This window comes from Podarcis raffonei, chromosome 10 (assembly GCF_027172205.1).
Source record: "Podarcis raffonei isolate rPodRaf1 chromosome 10, rPodRaf1.pri, whole genome shotgun sequence".
In the NCBI taxonomy this organism is placed as follows: Eukaryota; Metazoa; Chordata; class Lepidosauria; order Squamata; family Lacertidae; genus Podarcis; species Podarcis raffonei.
Genome location: NC_070611.1, coordinates 71,772,523 through 71,793,109, shown reverse-complemented (window position 1 = coordinate 71,793,109; position 20,587 = coordinate 71,772,523). Strand labels below are relative to the sequence as shown.

Here is a 20,587-nt window from a genome sequence, read left to right as displayed (position 1 = left end):
GCATAAAATACAGTATAAAACGTGAATAACAATAAATTCAGAATTCAAAAATCAATTTAGGGGGGGAAATTTTATTGTCTCCTCTTGACTTGCAGCAACTATCTGGAGTTTTAGGCAAGGCAGATGGCATTGGGGGTCGAATGCGGGACGTTTTGCATGTAAAGAAGATGGCTTTCCCACTGAAAGATGCCTTTACCCTTCTGCCCTGTGTGTCAAGGTGCGTCCCCCACCGCAAGCAACGGCTGCAATATAGTATTAGGCAAGTCGAGCACCAAATGCCCTCAATCTTCACGGTGAATTCTGTTTCCAAGATTCAGGTTTTTCAGAAAATCTGGAACTTTTCAAAGCAAGGAACGAGATAGCCGAGTGTCAAACAGGGAAGCACATGGAGATGAACGCAGTTGGACAGCGAGGGGCAGATCCTGCACTTTGTGTGAGAAGGGAATTAAAAAATCAGCACCCTGGAAATTCAAAACCGGATTCTGCAATCCTGTTAAACACGCAAAACAAATTTGCATTATTTGTTAGAGGTGTTGCTTATGTTTATTATTACCAGGCTTCCTTGGAAGATTTTAAGCGGAGGTTCGATGGTCGCCTTTCAGGGATTCTTTAGCTGTTATTGCCAGGGGAGGGACTAGATAACCCTTGGCGATCCTTTCCAACCCTCCAATTCTGTGATCGGCAAGACTAAATTCCCGACTTCCTGTTGAAGCCAGTCAGGCCCCTGTAACACAGGTGAGCAGCTAAGAACACTCCTCTGAATGATCACAGTGATCGGGCTGGGATATAAGGCCTCAGGAATCCTGGATAGGGACGCGGGTGGCGCTGTGGGTTAAACCACAGAGCCTAGGGCTTGCCGATCAGAAGGTCGGCGGTTCGAATCCCCGCGATGGGGTGAGCTCCCATTGTTTGGTCCCTGCTCCTGCCAACCTAGTTCGAAAGTACATCAAAGTGCAAGTAGAGAAATAGGTACCACTCCGGCGGGAAGGTAAACGGCGTTTCCGTGCGCTGGGTCATGCGGCTTAGCCATGCTGGCCACATGACCCAGAAGCTGTACGCCGGCTCCCTCGGCCAATAAAGCGGGATGAGCGCCGCAACCCCAGAGTCGGTCACGACTGGACCTAATGACCTACTGGATCCAAGTTGCTCAGGGCTTTGGGGATATCAGGTGTAGGCGATCGGGAGCTTGGTGACTCTGTTGACAAGAGAAAACAGGCTTTGGCGGTAGAACCAAAGCCCTCTTCGTCAGCTGCTTGAGGGAGATAAAAATCTGGCTCATGGAGGCAAGCCGAGTTCCTCACCCTTACAAGACAGGAACACATGATCTTCATAAATTCATCCCACTCAAAGTCAATTCTTTGGCCGTCCAGATTGTACAATTTAGGCTGATAAGGAACAAAAAGCTATTTGGTAGAGAATGCCTATGGCTCCTGGCAGTCTCACAGGCAAATGGAAATCTGAGCGAAGTTATGATAATAAAAAAAAAAGACAGCAAAATGTTTTATTAATGTCACGTTCTCCAGACCTCAGCCTGGGTACAAAACTCAACACGAGAGCCACATCGACGCTGCAAACTTAAATTGTTTTTAAAGTCATTTAAATAGCATGGCTCCCCCCCCAAAAAAAAAGATGGCAGGAAGTTGTAGTTTTTGTGCAGGGGCTGAGAATGGTTTGTCAGATAGCCCTAGGCCCCTTACAGAACTACAGTTCCCAGGATCCCTTGCAGCTGGAGGGCAGTGAGCCTCAACAGCAAAACCAATTTAATTCTGTAGCTGAGATGTCCCCAAATCTGCCACATGCAAAGTGGGCCATCTCACCCATCCTCTCTCAGTTCAATTCAAGCCAGGGGCACATCAGGGAAATTCAGCTCCACCTAAGATGGAGAATCACCCTAGGCAGTTGGGAACCAGTGCAAAGGATTCAGGAAACCATCATGTAAACCCTAAGAAGGCATAGAAAAAGATGGCTCCCCGTGGCTGCAATTGACGCGTCTTCTTCCCTTGCTGCCCTTGAGGATTACTCCGGGATACAAGTTTGGAGCGAAGGCAAGTTTTCCCGGGACAGCCTTGCCACCAGTGCAAATAATAAGTCTTTTTCCATTAATAACAAAGAGACAGAGAGAGAATTCCATCCATTATGCTTAGCAGGTTCCTTTCCACAATGCTGTCAAAGGCCGGAAGTCCTCAGGAGGAACAGGGAGCGTCCCATTGCCGGAAAATCCGGAAGACCCTGCGGGATTTCACAGAGAGGTTCTGTAGCAGGAAAGAGAGACAAACTTAAGCATTCACACGAACGCAGGCAAAAACATGTAGTATTATCTCTGGAGTCAGCAGTGTGACGCTGCAGCAAAAATGGACAATGCAATTTCAGGCTGCATTACTAGTACAGTGGTACCTCGAGTTACATACACTTCAGGTTACATACGCTTCAGGTTACAGACTCCTCTAACCCAGAAATAGTACCTTGGGTTAAGAACTTTGCTTCAGGATGAGAAGAGAAATTGTGCTCCGGTGGCGCGGCAGCAGCAGGAGGCCCCATTAGCTAAAGTAGTGCTTCAGGTTAAGAACAGTTTCAGGTTTAACAGATTTGGATATTCCACAAAAGAGGAAGGGTATCTTTTTATATGCGACGGCAGCAGCAAGAGTTTTGATCGCAGCAAAATGGAAGAGTAATGAAATCCCCTCTATACAAGATTGGATCCAAAAGCTGACAGAATATGCCGAATTAGATGGTTTATCAGAAAAAATAAAGAATAAATCAAAACAGAAATTTGTTTCTAAATGGGAGGTTTTCAAAGAATATCTGAAAAATAAATATAGTAGTTTAAATTCTGTTGCAGCATTGCTAGGTAGATAGAAGAAATTAGATTTATTGAGAATACGTTTAATTATGGAAAAAATGTGTATTGGCAATAAGTAATATGAATTTGAAATATGGAATAGATGGGAAGTTGGGTCTTTAGTGTTAAGACCAATAGATGTTTTATTGTTTGCCAAGAAAACTATGTGTCTATGGTTATTTTTGTAATTTGTATGTAATTTGGTATTTGTGTTTTTTTGTGTGTTTTTTTTCTTGTTGTATAAATAAAGATAAAAAGAACAGTTTCAGGTTAAGAACGGACCTCCGGAACGAATTAAGTACTTAACCCGAGGTATCACTGTAGTTTCCACAGGTGGGATTTGCCTGAACAAACCCTGTCAGCAAAAGCCCTGGAGCAATGAGGCTTTTCCTTACCTCCCAAATTAGATCTTGGGGGTGTGTGTCAGGAGAAACCCCAAAATGGTGAGCAGGGGGCGTTTGGGGGGAATCGTTCCATCTCGCAAGCACAAACTACAGCTCCCGCCAGTCCCAACCAGGACAGCTGGGAGTTGTAGACCGAAAACCAGGTTGGCGGAGGCTCTTGTAGACAACTTCGCATGTTCAGAAGATGATGATAAAGATTGGCAGGGTGTGGGGAACAACTCAAAGGGGAGAAGGATGTAGGTACGGACTACATTTTGCCAGAAGACTGAGGTGTGTTGCCCAAGAAAGATGTTAAATTATTTTTTTATGCCTCAACAGCCGCTCGCATATTACTTGCTAAAAACTGGAAAACACAAGAACTACCAACAGTGGAAGATTGGCAGATGAAGATGATGGACTTTTCGGAGCTAGCTGACCTGACTGGAAGAATCTGCGACCAGAAAGAAGAGGAGTTTCAAGAGGACTGGAGGAAATTCAAGGACTATTTGAATAAATTTTGTAATATAAAAAATTAGAAATTACTTGAAAGAAACAAATAGGCCTAGGATTAAATTAAAATTAAATAAATGGGATTCAGAATGTTAAGAAAAGTGAATAAGATGGACTATAATTGGAAATTGTTTTAGTTTAATAATGATATTGGAAAGCTGTTACTTTTAATTACAAGGAAACTCAGAAGGGAGGGATTTGAGGAAGTCAACCAAGATGTTTAAAAGGTAGGATTTGTGAAGAATTAAGTTTGTTATTATTGTCTATTGTTCCTCCCCTCCCCCCCTCTTTTTTCTTTTTCCTTTTCTGTTTTTGTGGATTATCTTGCTCTGTGGTTTGTGTTATCACAGTGGAAAATCTAATAAAAAATTATTATTTTTTAAAAGACTGAGGTGTGTTGGGGATGGATGGACACATGAAACCTTCTTCAAATCCCTGCAGAAAGAACAGGGGAAAGACTTTGTTCTCTGCCGCCCCACAGAGCAAAGGACCAGTTCTCACGGGCTCCTGAAGTTCCAGGAGGACAGATTCTGGGTGAACACCGAGAGAAACTCAATGGTGAGAGCAGTTCCACAATGGAACCAGTCCCCTGGGTTTCTCAAAGAGGTAGATACTGGCCCCTCCTGAGGTTGATGGGGCTCTACAGGGGTAGAAAAGGTTATGAGGCGCAGTGCATAAATTTAATTTGGGACGATGGGCCTCAGAAATCAAAGGCATGGGCATGAAGCTCCCTCGGTGGCCTTGGGCCAGTCCCAGCCTCTCAGCCTAACCTACCTCACAGGGTTGTTGTGGGGGTTAATGTTCAGTTTCTGTTAATTGGTTCTCATGGGAAACTTACAGATTCTGGCTTCACACAATTAACTCAAGGCAGTGTCAATTTACTCTTGGCAGAAAGCCAAGGTCAGCTTGACCTAGAAACTACTTACTCTGATTGGTTAACGACCAGCACTCAACTCTGTTATCTAGGAATGCTAGCACAGTTTGGTGTAGGTGTGTTAGGGTGTAGTAGGAGTGCTGTGTATGGTTAAGAGAGAGAGAGAGAGAGAGAGAAAGGATTTGTTTTGCTTTGTATGCAGAAACTCTGCTGGTTTTATTTTTCCTTTTAATAAATCCTGTAAATAGTTATTCTGAGTCTAGCTGACTAGTCATTTCCACCTCAACTAGCTTCTTCGCTGTGCAGGAAAACTCTGCTACGTTTGGGCTAAAGCCATTAGAGCTATGCCTGACACTTCAAAGTTCCATGAGTTAAATGAGGAGGGGGAAAACCATTCACACCACCTTGAGCTCCTTGGAGGAAAAGGCGGGATGCACCGTATTTTTCGCTCTATAAGACGCACCAGACCACAAGACGCACCTAGTTTTTGGAGGAGGAAAACAAGGAAAAAAATATTCTGAATCTCAGAAGCCAGAACAGCAAGAGGGATCGCTGCGCAGCGAAAGCAGCGATCCCTCTTGCTGTTCTGGCTTCTGGTATAGCTGCGCAGCCTGCATTCGCCCCATAAGACGCACACACATTTCCCCTTACTTTTTAGGAGGGAAACAGTGAGTCTTATAGAGCAAAAAATATGGTAAATGCCGCAATTAATTTACTAATAAAATTAATTTACAGTGTGCACTACCCAAGCACATGAGGAACCTCTGTATGTAACAAGGTGTTTTCAGAGAACGGTATTCCTTTTTCTTCTTTTTTTACATTTTTTGATTCCTAGTAATGACGGAAAAATGCTGATCATATACAGTAGTACCTCTGGTTGCGACCGGGATCCGTTCCGGAGCCCCGTTCGTAACATGAGCAGAACGCCACCCGCATCTGCGCGTCCGCGGTTCGCAATTTGCCGCTTCTGCGCATGCCATCTAGGCTTGTGCCCATCCCTGCCTCCTGTGTTAGGGAGTTCCACAGGCTAACCACACGCTGTGCGAAAAAGGGCTTTCCTTGTTCTGTACAGGGCCTAGCACGCCACGGGCACTGGGAGGCAGGTTCTCACCTCTGACTCCACATCCACAGGCCGGTCGGACTGCCTAGAAGCCAGGAGGGCCTTCAGGGTGACCTGCCAGCCGAGGTTTTCCTTCTCCTCCTGTTGGGTCCCTCCAGAGCTCACAGGATCCTTCATCACATTGACCCACGGGCACCAGTCGCGGTGCTGGGAAATGGGGTCAAAGAAGCTCCGGATAGATGAATCCTGAGAGAGACAGAGGAGTTGGGAATTTATTATTTTTTTATATATATATGCATTTTTATTAATTTTTTAACATATCAGTTCCAACAGTCATACAACATATCTTCACATCTTATACAATATTTTTGACTTCCGTCAACACTGTAGTCCGGCCCCCCACAAGGTCTGAGGGACAGTGGACCGGCCCCCTGCTGAAAAAGTTTGCTGACCCCTGTTCTAGTTTTTGTTTCTCCTTCCTGAAATCTTCTGTCTCTTGAAAGGTTGGCTTCTTCTTCCTCCTCCTTCTCCATTCCCCCTACCAATCACTCACCGAGCTGCTGGTGGAGCACAGTCGCGCCCGCTTGGTCCTCCGGTGAGGGCTGCAGGAGACCTCTGCCCCCAGGCTGCCATCGCTTTGCCCCATGCTGCGGGTGACGGGACGGCTGCGGGTGGTGGGGCTCGCTGCTTCCGCCTCGGCTCGTTCGCTGGAGCTGTCCCAGCTGCGCATGCGGCTGATCACGGGGGACGGGCTCTTCTCGTGCTGCGCAAAGGAAGGAAGGCAAGGGGAGGAGAGATTAGCTGGGTGTGCCGTCCCCCTGCGTTAAAGCAAGGAGTGGGACTCAGGAGGGGTCCCAGAGGGGCAGGAACTATGCTCCCTCCATCCCATTCCTACACAGAAGCAGTGAGTGACAGAAATAGATGAAGACAGAGACAATGAAGACAGAGATGAAGACAGAGACAATGAAGACAGAGACAACAGACGAAGACCAAGTTAAAAAAGACACAGTAAGGGAAATGAAAAGATGAGAGCAGTAAAAATAAGCCCATACTGGCAGAATATGCCCACCTTGCCTAATTTATACAGATCACAGATTTCCTTTATGAGTTACTTTAGCATGCAGCATTCTTTTGTTAAAGGTAGCGGGCTCTGCTTCATTGGAGATATATAAACAGAGGCCATTGGAGGTATTTAAACAGAGGCCAGAATTTTTCAGCTGTGCTTCCTGCGTGGCAGCGGGTTCAACTGGACAACCCTTGTACAGCGGTACCTTGGTTTGCGTACGTCTTGGTTTGCATTCGTTTTGGATTACAAACACGTCAAACCCAGAAGTGCGCGTCCCAGTTTGCAAACTTTTTTTGGATTACAACCCATTTTTTTTTGATTATGAACAAATTTTTTTGGAGACCCCCACTGGCGAACGCGCGCCTTGGGTTACAATCTGTTTTGGTTTACAAACAGACCTCTGGAACCGATTATGGTTGCAAACCAAGGTACCACTGTAGTCCCTTCCAACTCTATGATAAGGTAAACACACCCTTACGATACGATAATTGATACGATACAATATTCTTTATTGTCATTGTCCCATACAGAACAACGAAACAACCTAACACTGCGTTTAAAACCAAAATTGCATTTGAATAAAACTTTCTCAGGTGGCTAGTCCTAGTCTTGATAACCCTGTACCTTCTTCCAGAAGGCAGAAGCTCAAAGAGATCATTTCTGGGGTGCGCACTATCCTGCGCTATCTCTGCAGCTTTCTTATGGCATCTTAAAGGTAAAGGTACCCCTGCCCGTACGGGCCAGTCTTGCCAGACTCTAGGGTTGTGCGCTCATCTCACTCTATAGGCCAGGAGCCAGCGCTGTCCGCAGACACTTCCGGGTCACATGGCCAGCGTGACAAGCTGCATCTGGCAAGCCAGCGCAGCACACGGAACGCCGTTTACCTTCCCGCTGGTAAGCGGTCCCTATTTATCTACTTGCACCCAAAGGTGCTTTCGAACTGCTAGGTTGGCAGGCGCTGGGACCGAACGACGGGAGCGCACCCCGCCGCGGGGATTTGAACCGCCGACCTTTCGATCGGCAAGTCCTAGGCGCTGAGGCTTTAACCCACAGCGCCACCCGTGTCCTATGGCATCTTATTACGCTCTAAAAGTCTCAGAAGGAGATCCAGAAAATCTAAACAGAGCCCAAGATTGCAAATAAAGATTTTTGCGGGTGGTACAAATGCAAGCAGGGCAGGGATTTGAAAGAGGAGCCCCGGCCCCAATGTGAAAGGAAGCCCCTTCCGGCTTAGACCTGTAACTTGGCCCCCCACAAGACTGACCTGCTCAGAGCCCAGAGGGAAGCTCGTGTCCCGGCTACGGGTCATCATCCGGCGTGGGGATGTGGGCACCGCAGAGACTCTGTCCGTGCGCCCATCCGAAAATGGGAGAGGAGTGCTGGTGAGGTTGGAGGGAGGCTCCATCTCAGGGATGGCCGACTCAATCTGGTGGAAACCCCATAGACCCACCTTCCTCATGCAGTGACAGCAGGTGATCAAGGGGAGATGGACGGATCCAGAGGAAGGGCTGAGGGAAGACGCAAAAATCAATACAAAAAATTAAAATCAGGGGATAAAGGAAATGTGATTCATACCAATACATCTTAAAAAGTAGAGACATCACTTTGCCAACAAAGGTCCGTATAGTAAAAGCTCTGGTTTTCCCAGTAGTGATGTATGGAAGTGAGAGCTGGACCATAAAGAAGGCTGATCGCCAAAGAATGGATGCTTTTGAATTCTGGTGCTGGAGGAGACTCTTGAGAGTCCCATGGACTGCAAGAAGATCAAACCGATCCATTCTGAAGGAAATCAGCCCTGAGTGCTCACTGAAAGGACAGATCCTGAAGCTGAGGCTCCAAGACTTTGGTCACCTCATGAGAAGAGAAGACTCCCTGGAAAAGACCCTGATGTTGGGAAAGATGGAGGGCACAAGGAGAAGGGGAGGACAGAGGACGAGATGGTGGGACAGTGTTCTCCAAGCTACCAGCATGAGTTTGACCAAACTGCAGGAGGCAGTGGAAGACAGGAGTGCCTGGCGTGCTCTGGTCCATGGGGTCACGAAGAGTCGGACACGACTAAACGACTAAACAACAACAACAACAAAAACCAATACATCAGCCTAGCCCTACCTGCAAAGCCCTGGGGTTTCCAAGTCCCTCTAGGCTCACCTTTCCCAAGCTAGTGCCCTCCAGATGTTTGGAAGCACAGCAACATCTGGAGAGCCACAGGTTCTCCATCCCTGCTACAGATGGTGATGGGCAGCTGTGGGACGACTTGCCCAGTACAGAAGGAGCAGGGGAGACGGGACTGGAACGTGGAAATGTCTGAATGTGCCTGACATCTTTCAAAAAAATTTCAGAGAATGGAGACTATTCAAAGAATATATAAGATTATATTATTATAATAATGATGTTATCCCAGCAGAACTGAATGATACTTGTATATAATAAACAAATGGAATAAATATACTAGATGAATATATAGAAAAAGTTATAAAACAAACTGCGCGATAAAATTAAGACAATAGAAAAAGTACAACGAGAACGATTGGAAGTTTCTTTCAGAAGACCTCACAGTGGTACCTCGGGTTACATACGCTTCAGGTTACAGACTCCGCTAACCCAGAAATAGTGCTTCAGGTTAAGAACTTTGCTTCAGGATGAGAACAGAAATCGTGCTCCGGCGGCAGCAGGAGGCCCCATTAGCTAAAGTGGTGCTTCAGGTTAAGAACAGTTTCAGGTTAAGAACGGACCTCCGGAACGAATTACGTACTTAACCTGAGGTACCACTGTATTAGAAAAGACAGGATGTTATTTCCAATATTCATTTCTTATTGTTAACTCTTTTTTGCTTTTTATTTTCATTTTCTTTATCTTCTATTATATTTTTGTGTTTAATTTTGCTGTAACTATTTGTAATATATATGTAAGATGATATTTTAAATTAATAATGACAAATTAAAAACAAAAGAAAGACATTTTTCGATTGGGTATGTTTAGCCTGCAGAAAAGAAGACTCCGAGATGGTATGGTAGCCATCTTCATATATGTAAAGGGCTGTCACGTGAAAGATGGAGCAAGCTTGTTTTCTGACGGATTCAAATTACAAGACAGTAGATTCCGACTAAACGCCAGGGAGAACCTTCTGGTGGTAAGAGCTGTTTTGACAGTGGAATGTCACTTCATTGGAGGTTTTTAAACAGATTTTAGGCATTTCTTTAGCTGTGCTTCCTGCACCGCAGGCGGTCGGGTTAGTTGACTCTCTCGGTCCCCTTCCAATTCTACAATTCCATGATTCCGGTTGCCTACATACCTACTAGTCCATCCACAGAGGGCCAAGATGCAGGCCGGGACATGGATCTGAAGGTCTGAGGCACGTTTGACTGGCGTCTTCTCACTGTCTGTTTTGCAGTCGGCTTCCTCCTCGATCAGCTGCAAGACGTGGCTGATCTTCTCTTCTGTCAAACCCTGGGAAGCCAAACGAACCACATCAACACACTCCCTACAGGCAGATGCCTGCCTTCTCCGTTTGGTTACCTAGAAAACTTGGGATTCTGTACCTGAAAAGCTCCCATTCTTCCCAAAGTGAACTGGGGAGCAGAGATCTCTCCAGTTTCATGTAGGAGCTCCAGAAAGGAAGAAAGAGAAAATGCCAACAGGCATTCATGGAAAAGAAGTTGGGTCAGACAGACGTCACTCTCCCTTAGTCCCCAATGGCAGCCTCTCTCCCTCCAGGTGGAAAATCCAAGGCTGGGAGAGCAAAGAGTCTGACCTGGTAGAAGGCAGCTTTCACCAGCTCCATCTGGTACGCAGGCTGAGACCCTTCCTGCCCGCGGACTGTCTCACCAGAGAGGTGCATGCTCTAGTTATCTCCCGCTTGGACTCCTGCAATGCGCTCTATGTGGGGCTACCTTTGAAGGTGACCCGGAAACTGCAACTAATCCAGAAAGCGGCAGCTAGACTGGTGACTGGGAGCGGCCGCCGAGACCATATAACACCGGTCCTAAAATACCTACATTGGCTCTCAGTATGTTTCAGAGCACAATTCAAAGTGTTGGTGCTGACTTTGAAAGCCCTAAATGGCCTCAGCCCAGTATACCTGAAGGAGCGTCTCCATCCCCATCGTTCAGCCGAGACGCTGAGGTCCAGCGCCGAGGGTCTTCTGGCGGTTCCCTCCCTGCGAGAAGCAAAGCTACAGGGAACCAGGCAGAGGGCCTTCTCGGTAGTGGCGCCCGCCCTGAGGAACGCCCTCCCACCAGATGTCAAAGCGATAAACAACTACCTGACATTCAGAAGACATCTTAAGGCAGCCCTGTTCAGGGAAGTTTTTAATGTGTGACATTTTAGTGTATTTTTGGTCTCTGTGGAAGCTGCCCAGAGTGGCTGGGGAAACCCAGCCAGATGGGTGGGGTACAAATAATAAATTTATTACTATTATTACTATTATTATTATTATTATTATTATTATTATTATTATTATTTCAATGTTCCATGAGATTTTGAGACCTTGGGTGGCACCCGACAAACACCCAAGTGCAATGTTTTCCATTCGGACATGGAACTTGCCTGCAACTTGCACTCTTCCCAAATCTGCTTCAGAGGGTTAGACAACCCCCCAGATTTAGTAGGTGTGCAAGTTTCATTGCATAGGTGGAAATCCTTGCACAAATGGAATGTGTTCCTTGGCACTATGTTGGATATAACTCCTTCAGCCTAGGGATGGGGAAGTTGCAGCCCTCCAGTTCCGCTTCTCTGCTTTCAAGTAGGCGAAGGGAAATATAAGCCATGATGGTTTCATTGCAAACAATTACAATAGGATCCAGAAAACAACAACAACAAATCAATGTGGGGACCTCTGAGCTCACGCTCCACCTCTTTGGGAGGGACGAGGGATCGAGAACTTGGGTTCCCTCCATCAGGACTCGCTCCCAGAGCCCTGCTTGGCCCCAGCTGACTTGGCAATGAATCACAGGAAACCCCATTTGCCTTTGGCTCCCAGTACATTTCCGAGCACAGTTCAAAGTGTTGGTGTTGACCTTTAAAGCCCTAAACAGCCTCGGCCCAGTAGACCTGAAGGAGCGTCTCCACCCCCATCGTTCTGCCCGGACAATGAGGTCCAGCGCCGAGGGCCTTCTGGAGGTTCTCTCATTGCGAGAAGTGAGGTTACAGGGAACCAGGCAGAGGGCCTTCTTGGTGGTGGCACCCGCCCTGTGGAACGCCCTCCCACCAGATGTCAAATAGAAAAACAACTACCAGACTTTTAGAAGACATCTGAAGGCAGCCCTGTTCAGGGAAGCTTTTAACGTTTAATAGGTTTTTGTATTTTAATATTATTTTAATATTCTGTTGGAAGCAACCCAGAGTGGCTGGGGAATAAATTGTTGTTGTTGTTATTCCCCAACCTGCTGCCTTCCAGATGTTGCGGACCACCAACTCCCAGCAGCCCCAAACAGCATCACCAATGAGCGTGTGCCAGCAGGGCAGTGGCTGACCTTGGTGCCTCAAATTTCAGTGGCACCCTGAGGTCCAGCGCTGAGGGCCTTCTGGCGGTTCCCTCATTGCGAAAAGTAAGGTTACAGGGAACCAGACAGAGGGCCTTCTCGGTAGTGGCGCCTGCCCTGTGGATCACCCTCCCTTCAGACGTGAAGGAAATAAGCAGCTATCCTATCTTTAAAAGACATCTGAAGGCAGCCCTGTTCAGGGAAGTTTTTAATATTTAACGCTGTACTGTTTTTAACACTTGATTGGGAGCCGCCCAGAGTGGCTGGGGAAACTCAGCCAGATAGGTGGGGTATAAATAATAAATTATTATTTATTATTATTATTCCCTATATCCCCTTTGATCAGGGCACATTGCGCTTCCACAGAAGGCAAGTTTTTTACATGTAGAAAGAAGAGGTGCTGGGATTCAAGCCAAACCACAGGTCCTCTTTCTGCCTTGCCTCTAATCCAAACACCATGGCTTATTTAGTTACTCAGTGGAAAGGGAAAGGCACCTTCAGATGCTCAGTGAGATTTTAATATTGCTACTCATGCTTCCTGGACTGAGCTCAGGCATTCAAGGCATGGCTACGCCTTGGCTCCTTTTTAAAACCCTGTCTGAGGGTTACAAGCTTGAATTTTGTTAGATCACCTTCAGCTGGAGTTACGGGTCAAGTGTCCCTCATTTAAAAATTCAGATTGATGCTTGAGTCCTTTACCCCATGGTAGATGAAGGAACGCAGTGGATGTAGCCTTTACCCCATGGTAGATGAAGGGAACGCAGTGGATGTAGCCTACCTTGATTTCAGCAAGGCATTTGACAAGGTGCCCCATGATATGCTTGTAAAGAAGCTGGTAAAATGTGATCTTGACTATGCTACCATTCAGTGGATTTGTAACTGGCTGACTGACCGAACCCAAAGGGTGCTCATCAATGGTTCCTCTTCATCCTGGAGAAGAGTGACTAGTGGGGTGCCACAGGGTTCTGTCTTGGGCCCGGTCTTATTCAACATCTTTATCAACGACTTGGATGATGGACTCAAGGGCATCCTGATCAAATTTGCAGATGACACCAAACTGGGAGGGGTGGCTAACACCCCAGAGGACAGAATCACACTTCAAAACGACCTTGACAGATTAGAGAACTGGGCCAAAACAAACAAGATGAATTTTAACAGGGAGAAATGTAAAGTATTGCACTTGGGCAAAAAAAATGAGAGGCACAAATACAAGATGGGTGACACCTGGCCTGAGAGCAGTACATGTGAAAAGGATCTAGGAGTCTTGGTTGACCACAAACTAGACATGAGCCAACAGTGTGACGCGGCAGCTAAAAAAGCCAATGCAATTCTGGGCTGCATCAATAGGAGTATAGCATCTAGATCAAGGGAAGTAATAGTGCCACTGTATTCTGCTCTGGTCAGACCTCACCTGGAGTACTGTGTCCAGTTCTGGGCGCCACAGTTCAAGAAGGACACTGACAAACTGGAACGTGTCCAAAATGGTCAAAGGCCTGGAAACGATGCCTTATGAGGAACGGCTAAGGGAGCTGGGCATGTTTAGCCTGGAGAAGAGGAGGTTAAGGGGTGATATGATAGCCATGTTCAAATATATAAAAGGATGTCACATAGAGGAGGGAGAAAGGTTGTTTTCTGCTGCTCCAGAGAAGCGGACACGGAGCAATGGTTCCAAACTACAAGAAAGAAGATTCCACCTAAACATTAGGAAGAACTTCCTGACAGTAAGAGCTGTTTGACAGTGGAATTTGCTGCCAAGGAGTGTGGTGGAGTCTCCTTCTTTGGAGGTCTTTAAGCAGAGGCTTGACAACCATATGTCAGGAGTGCTCTGATGGTGTTTCCTGCTTGGCAGGGGGTTGGACTCGATGGCCCTTGTGGTCTCTTCCAACTCTATGATTCTATGATTCCCCTCCGCTTGGCTCACTACCCCTGGCAGGGTCGCAGGCCGCTTGAGAACTCTTACCATGCTTTTGAGATCTTCTGATTTCAGAGTGGGCAGCTGAAGTTCTAACTGGCAGAGGCTCTGAAAGCGCTCCAGGAAGTCGCTGAAAAGGGCAAGGGGCTCGTCGACCAGCAAGACAGAAAAGCGATCTAATCAAAAGGCAGAAGAAATAGCAGTCTTAAGAACAGTTGGCCAACAAACAGTGGGGAAGGCAGAGCAGTCAACAAAAATGCTTGCCAGTGGCTACTCATTTAATCAAGTTTCAGATCAGACGCCACCCTTCTCCTCTCATGACTTCTTCCAGCATGCTCAAAAGCCATGGGGAAATCTTTGGCCATTTCCCCTTGGCTCCCTTTCAGGCTTTTAGTCATGCCACACATAAAAGGTAAAGGTAAAGGGACCCCTGACCATTAGGTCCAGTCGTGGCCGACTCTGGGGTTGCGGCACTCATCTCGCTTTAATGGCCGAGGGAGCCGGCGTACAGCTTCCGGGTCATGTGGCCAGCATGACTAAGCCGCTTCTGGAGAACCAGAGCAGAGCACATAAACACCGTTTACCTTCCCGCCGGAGCGGTACCTATTTATCTACTTGCACTTTGACGTGCTTTCGAACTGCTAGGTTGGCAGGAGCGGGGACTGAGCGTTTCCGTGTGCTGCTCTGGTTCGCCAGAAGCGGCTCAGTCATGCTGGCCACATGACCCAGAAGCTGTACGCCGGCTCCCTCGGCCAATAAAGCGAGATGAGCGCTGCAACCCCAGAGACGGCCACGACTGGACCTAATGGTCAGAGGTCCCTTTACCTTTACCAGCTTAAGAGAGAACACCAAAAAGCATCCCCCCAAATGCAGACCATTACTGATGGTCCAAATGCCTGGGAGAATAAACACATTTTTGCCTGTTAGCATGATCTCACAAAGATTTTTCCCACCATCAGCAAAGCGTCTCACTGCTTACCTGGGCAGGGGCTGTCAGGCCAGAAGCAGAACTTCTCGTGAGCCGCTGACAAAGCCTTCCTCAGCTCCACGCACCTCTCTTTGTCTGGAAAGCAAACAGACCTCCTGAATGCTGGGTCTCCCGAGGAAAGGAGCCGCCTTGAAAAATCCTTTCAAACCGGTTAAGTGACAAAAGTCGGGGACAGAGGGTCACGCTTGGGGGGGAACTGTCATCGTGCCACCCCTTGGTGTGTGGAGTGCCTCAGGGTGCGATACTCTCCCCGATGCTTTTCAACATCTTTATGCGCCCCCTCGCCCAGCTTGTCCGGAGTTTTGGGCTGGGCTGCCATCAGTATGCCGATGACACCCAACTCTATCTGTTGATGGATGGCCATCCTGACTCGGCCCCAGACACACTGACCAGATGTCTGGAAGCTGTGGCTGGATGGTTACGTGGGAGTCGGTTGAAGCTAAATCCTTCGAAGACATAGGTCCTTTGGCTGAATTGGGACGACATGAAGGCGCTGGTTTTAACCTTTAAAGCCCTATACGGTCTAGGACCCTCGTACCTATGGGACCGCCTCTCCTGGTATGCCCCACAGAGGAACTTACGGTCTTCAAACAAAAACATCTTGGAGGTCCCAGGCCACGGAGAGGTTAGGCTGGCCTCAACCAGAGCCAGGGCTTTTTCGGCTGTGGCCCCGATCTGGTGGAACGCTCTGTCACAAGAGACTAGGGCCCTGCGGGATTTGACATCTTTCCGCAGGGCCTGCAAGACGGAGCTGTTCCACCAGGCCTTTGGCCAGGGCACAGCCTGACTCCCTCTGGCCATCCTCACAGAACTCTAGCCCAATAGTTGCCATTAATCTGTTTTGAATTAATTTTATAATGAAATGATTTTAGAATGTTTTATCATTTTACTGTTGTTAGCCGCTCTGAGCCCGGCTTCGGCTGGGGAGGGCGGGATATAAATAAAATTTTACTATTATTATTATTAAAGTAACCATACCCATTCAATAGCTGTCCTGAGCCTGGCACCTCCCCAACTGTTTCAGATAACAGCTCACATCAGGTCAGGCTCACTCCGTGTTTCGTTCAAATGCTTTTTATAATGATAACCTGCTCTTACACGGGACTGTCTCTGGGGGGCTGACCAAGTCCATACTCACTCAGTGCCATCATTGCCACAAGAGCAGGTGCTTCCAGACTAACCCCTTCCCTCCCCCTCCCCTTTTTATGAAGATTACCCGCTCTGGGATCCCACAGATAATTCTCCCCTGGTCTCCTTGCTGGCCCAAATAGGACTAATTTAGCCAGCTAGCCCTGGGGATCATCTAATGTTTATTGGATGGATGTACCCCCCCCCCAAATTGATTTTTGAATTCTGAATTTATTGTTATTCACGTTTTATACTGTATTTTATGCTCTTTTTTGTTGCATCAATTAAGTGTTTTAAATTTGTTGCTAGCCGCCCTGAGCCCGGTTTTCTGAACCGGGAAGGGTGGGGTATGAATGAAAATTTATTATTATTATTAATCGCTAGGGACAAACAGGAACTGGTGCACAGTGGTGGCTGGGAAGTCCTCTAATTCAAATCTTGCCCACATCATGAACTCACTAGGGACCCCCACTATCACCTTGCTGAAGCCATTCCAACAGGGCGGAGCAAAATGAGAGGCGCAGGGGTAAAGAAAATGCTATAAATCACACTGGGAACCTTTGGACTTCCAGATGTTGTTGCACAATAGCTCCAATCATCTCTGATCATTGACCATGCTGTTTAAGACTGATGGGAGTTCTTAAACATAAGAAGAGCACGCTGGATCAGGTTGATGGCCCATGTAATCCAGCATCATGTTCTAAGAGCAGCCAACGAGATGCTGGTAGGACTCTTTTCATCCAGTTTCCAGCAACTTGTATTCAGAAGCATTGCAGTCCCTCATCATGGAAGCAATGTGTGCCCCCCTGGAATTCATTTCCTAATTATCTCTAACACTGAATTTGCCTTTCCCCCCACAGCTGCCCACATTCCACAGTTGCCCAAGAAAATCACAGAATTGTGCAAATTATTATGTAGGGTTGCCTTTGGATTTTAACAGACAGGATTTGAGGCTCTGCGGCACTTACACTTGCTAAAGTCGAAAGCCAGCTGTAGACTGGCACAGAGGTAGGCCTGGCAGCTGGCACACTTCAACATATCGCACTCGATATTGGTCCATCCATACTTGGCACAAATCAAAGGAGACAACTCGTGGGGTTTGCCTGCCCACTTGAGAGAGTGCTTGCGTTAAGGAGCTCAACTTCTTATGCTTAGGATAAAGATTTCATCTTCCGAGGGCCTACCATGGCATTTAAAACTATGTCCAACTTTCTCAGCTGTCTAAAGCACCTCCAGGTCCTTTTCCTTCTGTGCTGGAACCCCTATTTGGGGACTTCCCTGGCTTTTCTGGCCCACGTAGGACCAGTCCGGATAGTTGGCCTTGGTGAAGATTTGACGTTTTCTCTCCGCAAACAGTTTTTGATCTGGGCTTCCACTGAAATGAGGCTGCATTTTAAGCAGTATTTTAATCTTGTTTTTAAGTTGTATTTTAATCAGTTGTCTTTATACCTGATGTTAGCTGCCCTGAGCCCGGTCTTAGCCGGGGATAAATAAAATAAAATAAATAAAATTGTCTGCAAGTCAGAATAACCAATCTACTTAAACTATTTTTTTCAGGTGGGACCAATCCTAGTTCCACCTATGAGTATGAAATGCCAGCACTTCCCCACTAGAAGTATGTTTTCCAGCCCCGGCTCTCCCTTTCTGCGCCCAATTCTCACCCTACTGCTGAACGGTCTTCTCACTTAGACCTTCACTCACCCAACCTACAGAACATGCCCAATTTTGACTTGTTATGAATCCCCACTATTTGGCAGTTTCCAAATTACAAAATGGGGAAATTCCCAGTGCCTGATATTGCTCTTGCTCGATATATTTGTCTCAGAAACAAGGGGAAAAGGATATGGTAAATGTTTTCACTCTGCTGAAGTAGGCTTCCTTACTGGTGGCCTCAAAAGGCAGATCGTCGATCTGGGGAGATCCATTTGCTACTTCAGAGAAAGCAGATGAATCCTTTCTGAAATGTAGGGAAGAGGTAATAAAGTAAGACAATTTTCTGTTCATGGTGGCAGCAAGAACCGATTTCACTCCTGTCTTTCATCAGCTCAAATATGTCTCCACCCAGACCAAAATAAAGCTCCTACAATTGAACAGTTGAAGACCAGCAATCTTGGCCCACTGAACCAATATACAGTGGTACCTTGGTTTACAACCATAATCCGTTCCGGAGGTCCATTTGTAAGCCAAAACAGATTGTAACTCAAGGCACGCTTTCGCCAATGGGGCCTCCAAAAAAATTAGTTCGTAATCCCCCAAAAATGGGTTGTAATCCAAAAAAAGTTTGCAAAGCAGGACATGCACTTCCGGGTTTGACATGTTTGTAATCCAAAGCGTATGCAAACCAAGACGTATGCAAACCAAGGTACCACTGTACCTCAATGACAGTGCAAAGCACACAGGATCAAATGTGTTAAAACCATTCAATCTTCACAGTCAGTACTCAGAATAGCTTTCAATTTCCATACAAACATACCATACGTCACACGATTAACATGGTCATGCACAGGGTTCTTTTTTAAAAAGTAAAAAATTATTCCCATTTATTTCCTCACACTTATGACAATAGTGTATATTAGCATGAGCAGAAGTCGGAAGCAGTTGGGAACTGAGGTAAGGTAGCATTGTAGCAGCTTGTAACACTGCTTTTTACAGGCAGCTGCTGCATTGGTGGCAACTGCTGGGATAAGCAGCCATGCCAGCACACCTGGCCTAGAAGGGAATGCTGCCCTCAGGCTGAAAAAGGTTCCCCATACAAACTAAAGCATTATCATCCACATGTTAAGTCCACAGCTGTCCTGGGAGCAGAAAACAGGGGACACCTGCCCTGTTTTGGGGGCATCCCCTAGGCTGGCAGCTGGAGACATAATAATGCCCAGGATGTTCCTGTTTTCCCTTTGATCAAGGGGGGCTGTTCTTCCCAGTGAGGTCCAGCGCCGAGGGCCTTCTGGTGGTTCCCTCCCTACGAGAAGCCAAGTTACAGGGAACCCGGCAGAAGGCCTTCTTGGTAGTGGCGCCTGCCCTATGGAACGCCCTCCCACCAGATGTCAAAGAGAACAACAACTACCCGACTTTTAGAAGACATCTGAAGGCAGCCCTGTTTAGGGAAGCTTTTAATAGTTGATGAATTATTGTATTTTAATATCTTGCTGGAAGCCGCCCAGAGTGGATGGGGAAACCCAGCTAGATGGGCGGGGTATAAATAATAAATTATTCCCCACCTGCCAAGAGCATTGCTCAGGAAGCTACTTACTGTGGCAGTCGCTGACATGGATATCATAGATGTGGTTCCCTCACTGTAAGAAGCACAGCTACAGGGAACCAGGCGGAGGGCCTTCTCAGTAGTGGCACCTGCCCTGTGGAACGCCCTCCCGTCAGATGTCAAAGAGAACAACAACTACCAGACTTTTAGAAGACATCTGAAGGCAGCCTTGTTTAGGGAAGCTTTTAATGTTTAATAGGTTATTGTATTTTAATATTCTGTTGGAAGCCTCCCAGAGTGGCTGGGGAAACCCAGCCAGATGGGCGGGGTATAAATAATAAATTATTATTATATTATTATTCCCACAGGACGGTTCATCTTTAACCCCGCCTCACAGAATTGTTGCAAGGATAAAAATGGGGAGGAAGAAGGAAAGCACCAGGGAGGAAAGGGGGCAGGATTTATAAATGCACTGAACAAATCCAGGTTTCTACATCCTGTGCAATCCCAAACCCCTTCCTTCTCCTCAGCCCTGGGATCCCGCTTGCCCGTCGCCGTCTGGCCTGCAGCAGCACCGAGGGGAAGGCGAGGTCCTCCGGCACGAAAGCCGCCTCGGATGCCTCGCAGGCCGTTTCTAGGTGCGGATGGGGCGGTCGGGCTTCGGCGTCGGCGGCTTCTCTCCCCTCCCCGCTCACCCTTCCGGGCTGCTTTCCTCCGGAGCGATCCCCTCATCGATCAGCTCCCGTATCTTCTGCGGCGTGATGGCCGGAGACTTCGTCTTGCCCCCCGAATCGCCATCCTCGTTCTCCGGGGCAGCGGCAGCAGCGGCCGTAGCGCTGGGCGCCGCCATCTTGGTCCCTCGCTATAAACCTTCCGCCGCGCCTCCTCACCAAGGTGGCAGAGGAACATTGGTTCCGGGGAGATTCGGTTCCGCGCCCATCGCTGCCCGCAAGGCTGATCTCTTTTTATTTATGCTTTTCAGGTTTATACAATTCACTGGTTTTACAATCATTTTAACATTTCAGAAATTCGAACTTCCTTCCCCCTCTTTTCTGCGGTTCCTTAAATTTATTTTTATTATCTTCTGCATATCCAAATGAATTTAGCTTGCTCATTTATTCATCTACTTTAAATATGTTCCAGTTACA

General features: G+C 47.2%; 1 protein-coding gene across 1 annotated transcript; it reads right to left on the bottom strand.

Annotated features, from left to right (window-relative positions):
- Positions 1-2,003: 2,003 nt before the first annotated feature.
- ZC3HC1 (zinc finger C3HC-type containing 1) lies at positions 2,004-20,315 on the bottom strand. The gene is made up of 10 exons (XM_053407006.1): positions 20,135-20,315; positions 18,086-18,197; positions 17,209-17,359; positions 15,104-15,187; positions 14,173-14,300; positions 10,025-10,179; positions 7,997-8,240; positions 6,220-6,429; positions 5,718-5,912; positions 2,004-2,252 (listed from the first exon to the last, which is right to left on the bottom strand). Exons 1-10 carry the CDS (start codon positions 20,287-20,289, stop codon positions 2,184-2,186), a joined length of 1,503 nt encoding a protein of 500 aa, XP_053262981.1. The 5' UTR covers positions 20,290-20,315; the 3' UTR covers positions 2,004-2,183.
- Positions 20,316-20,587: the final 272 nt, after the last annotated feature.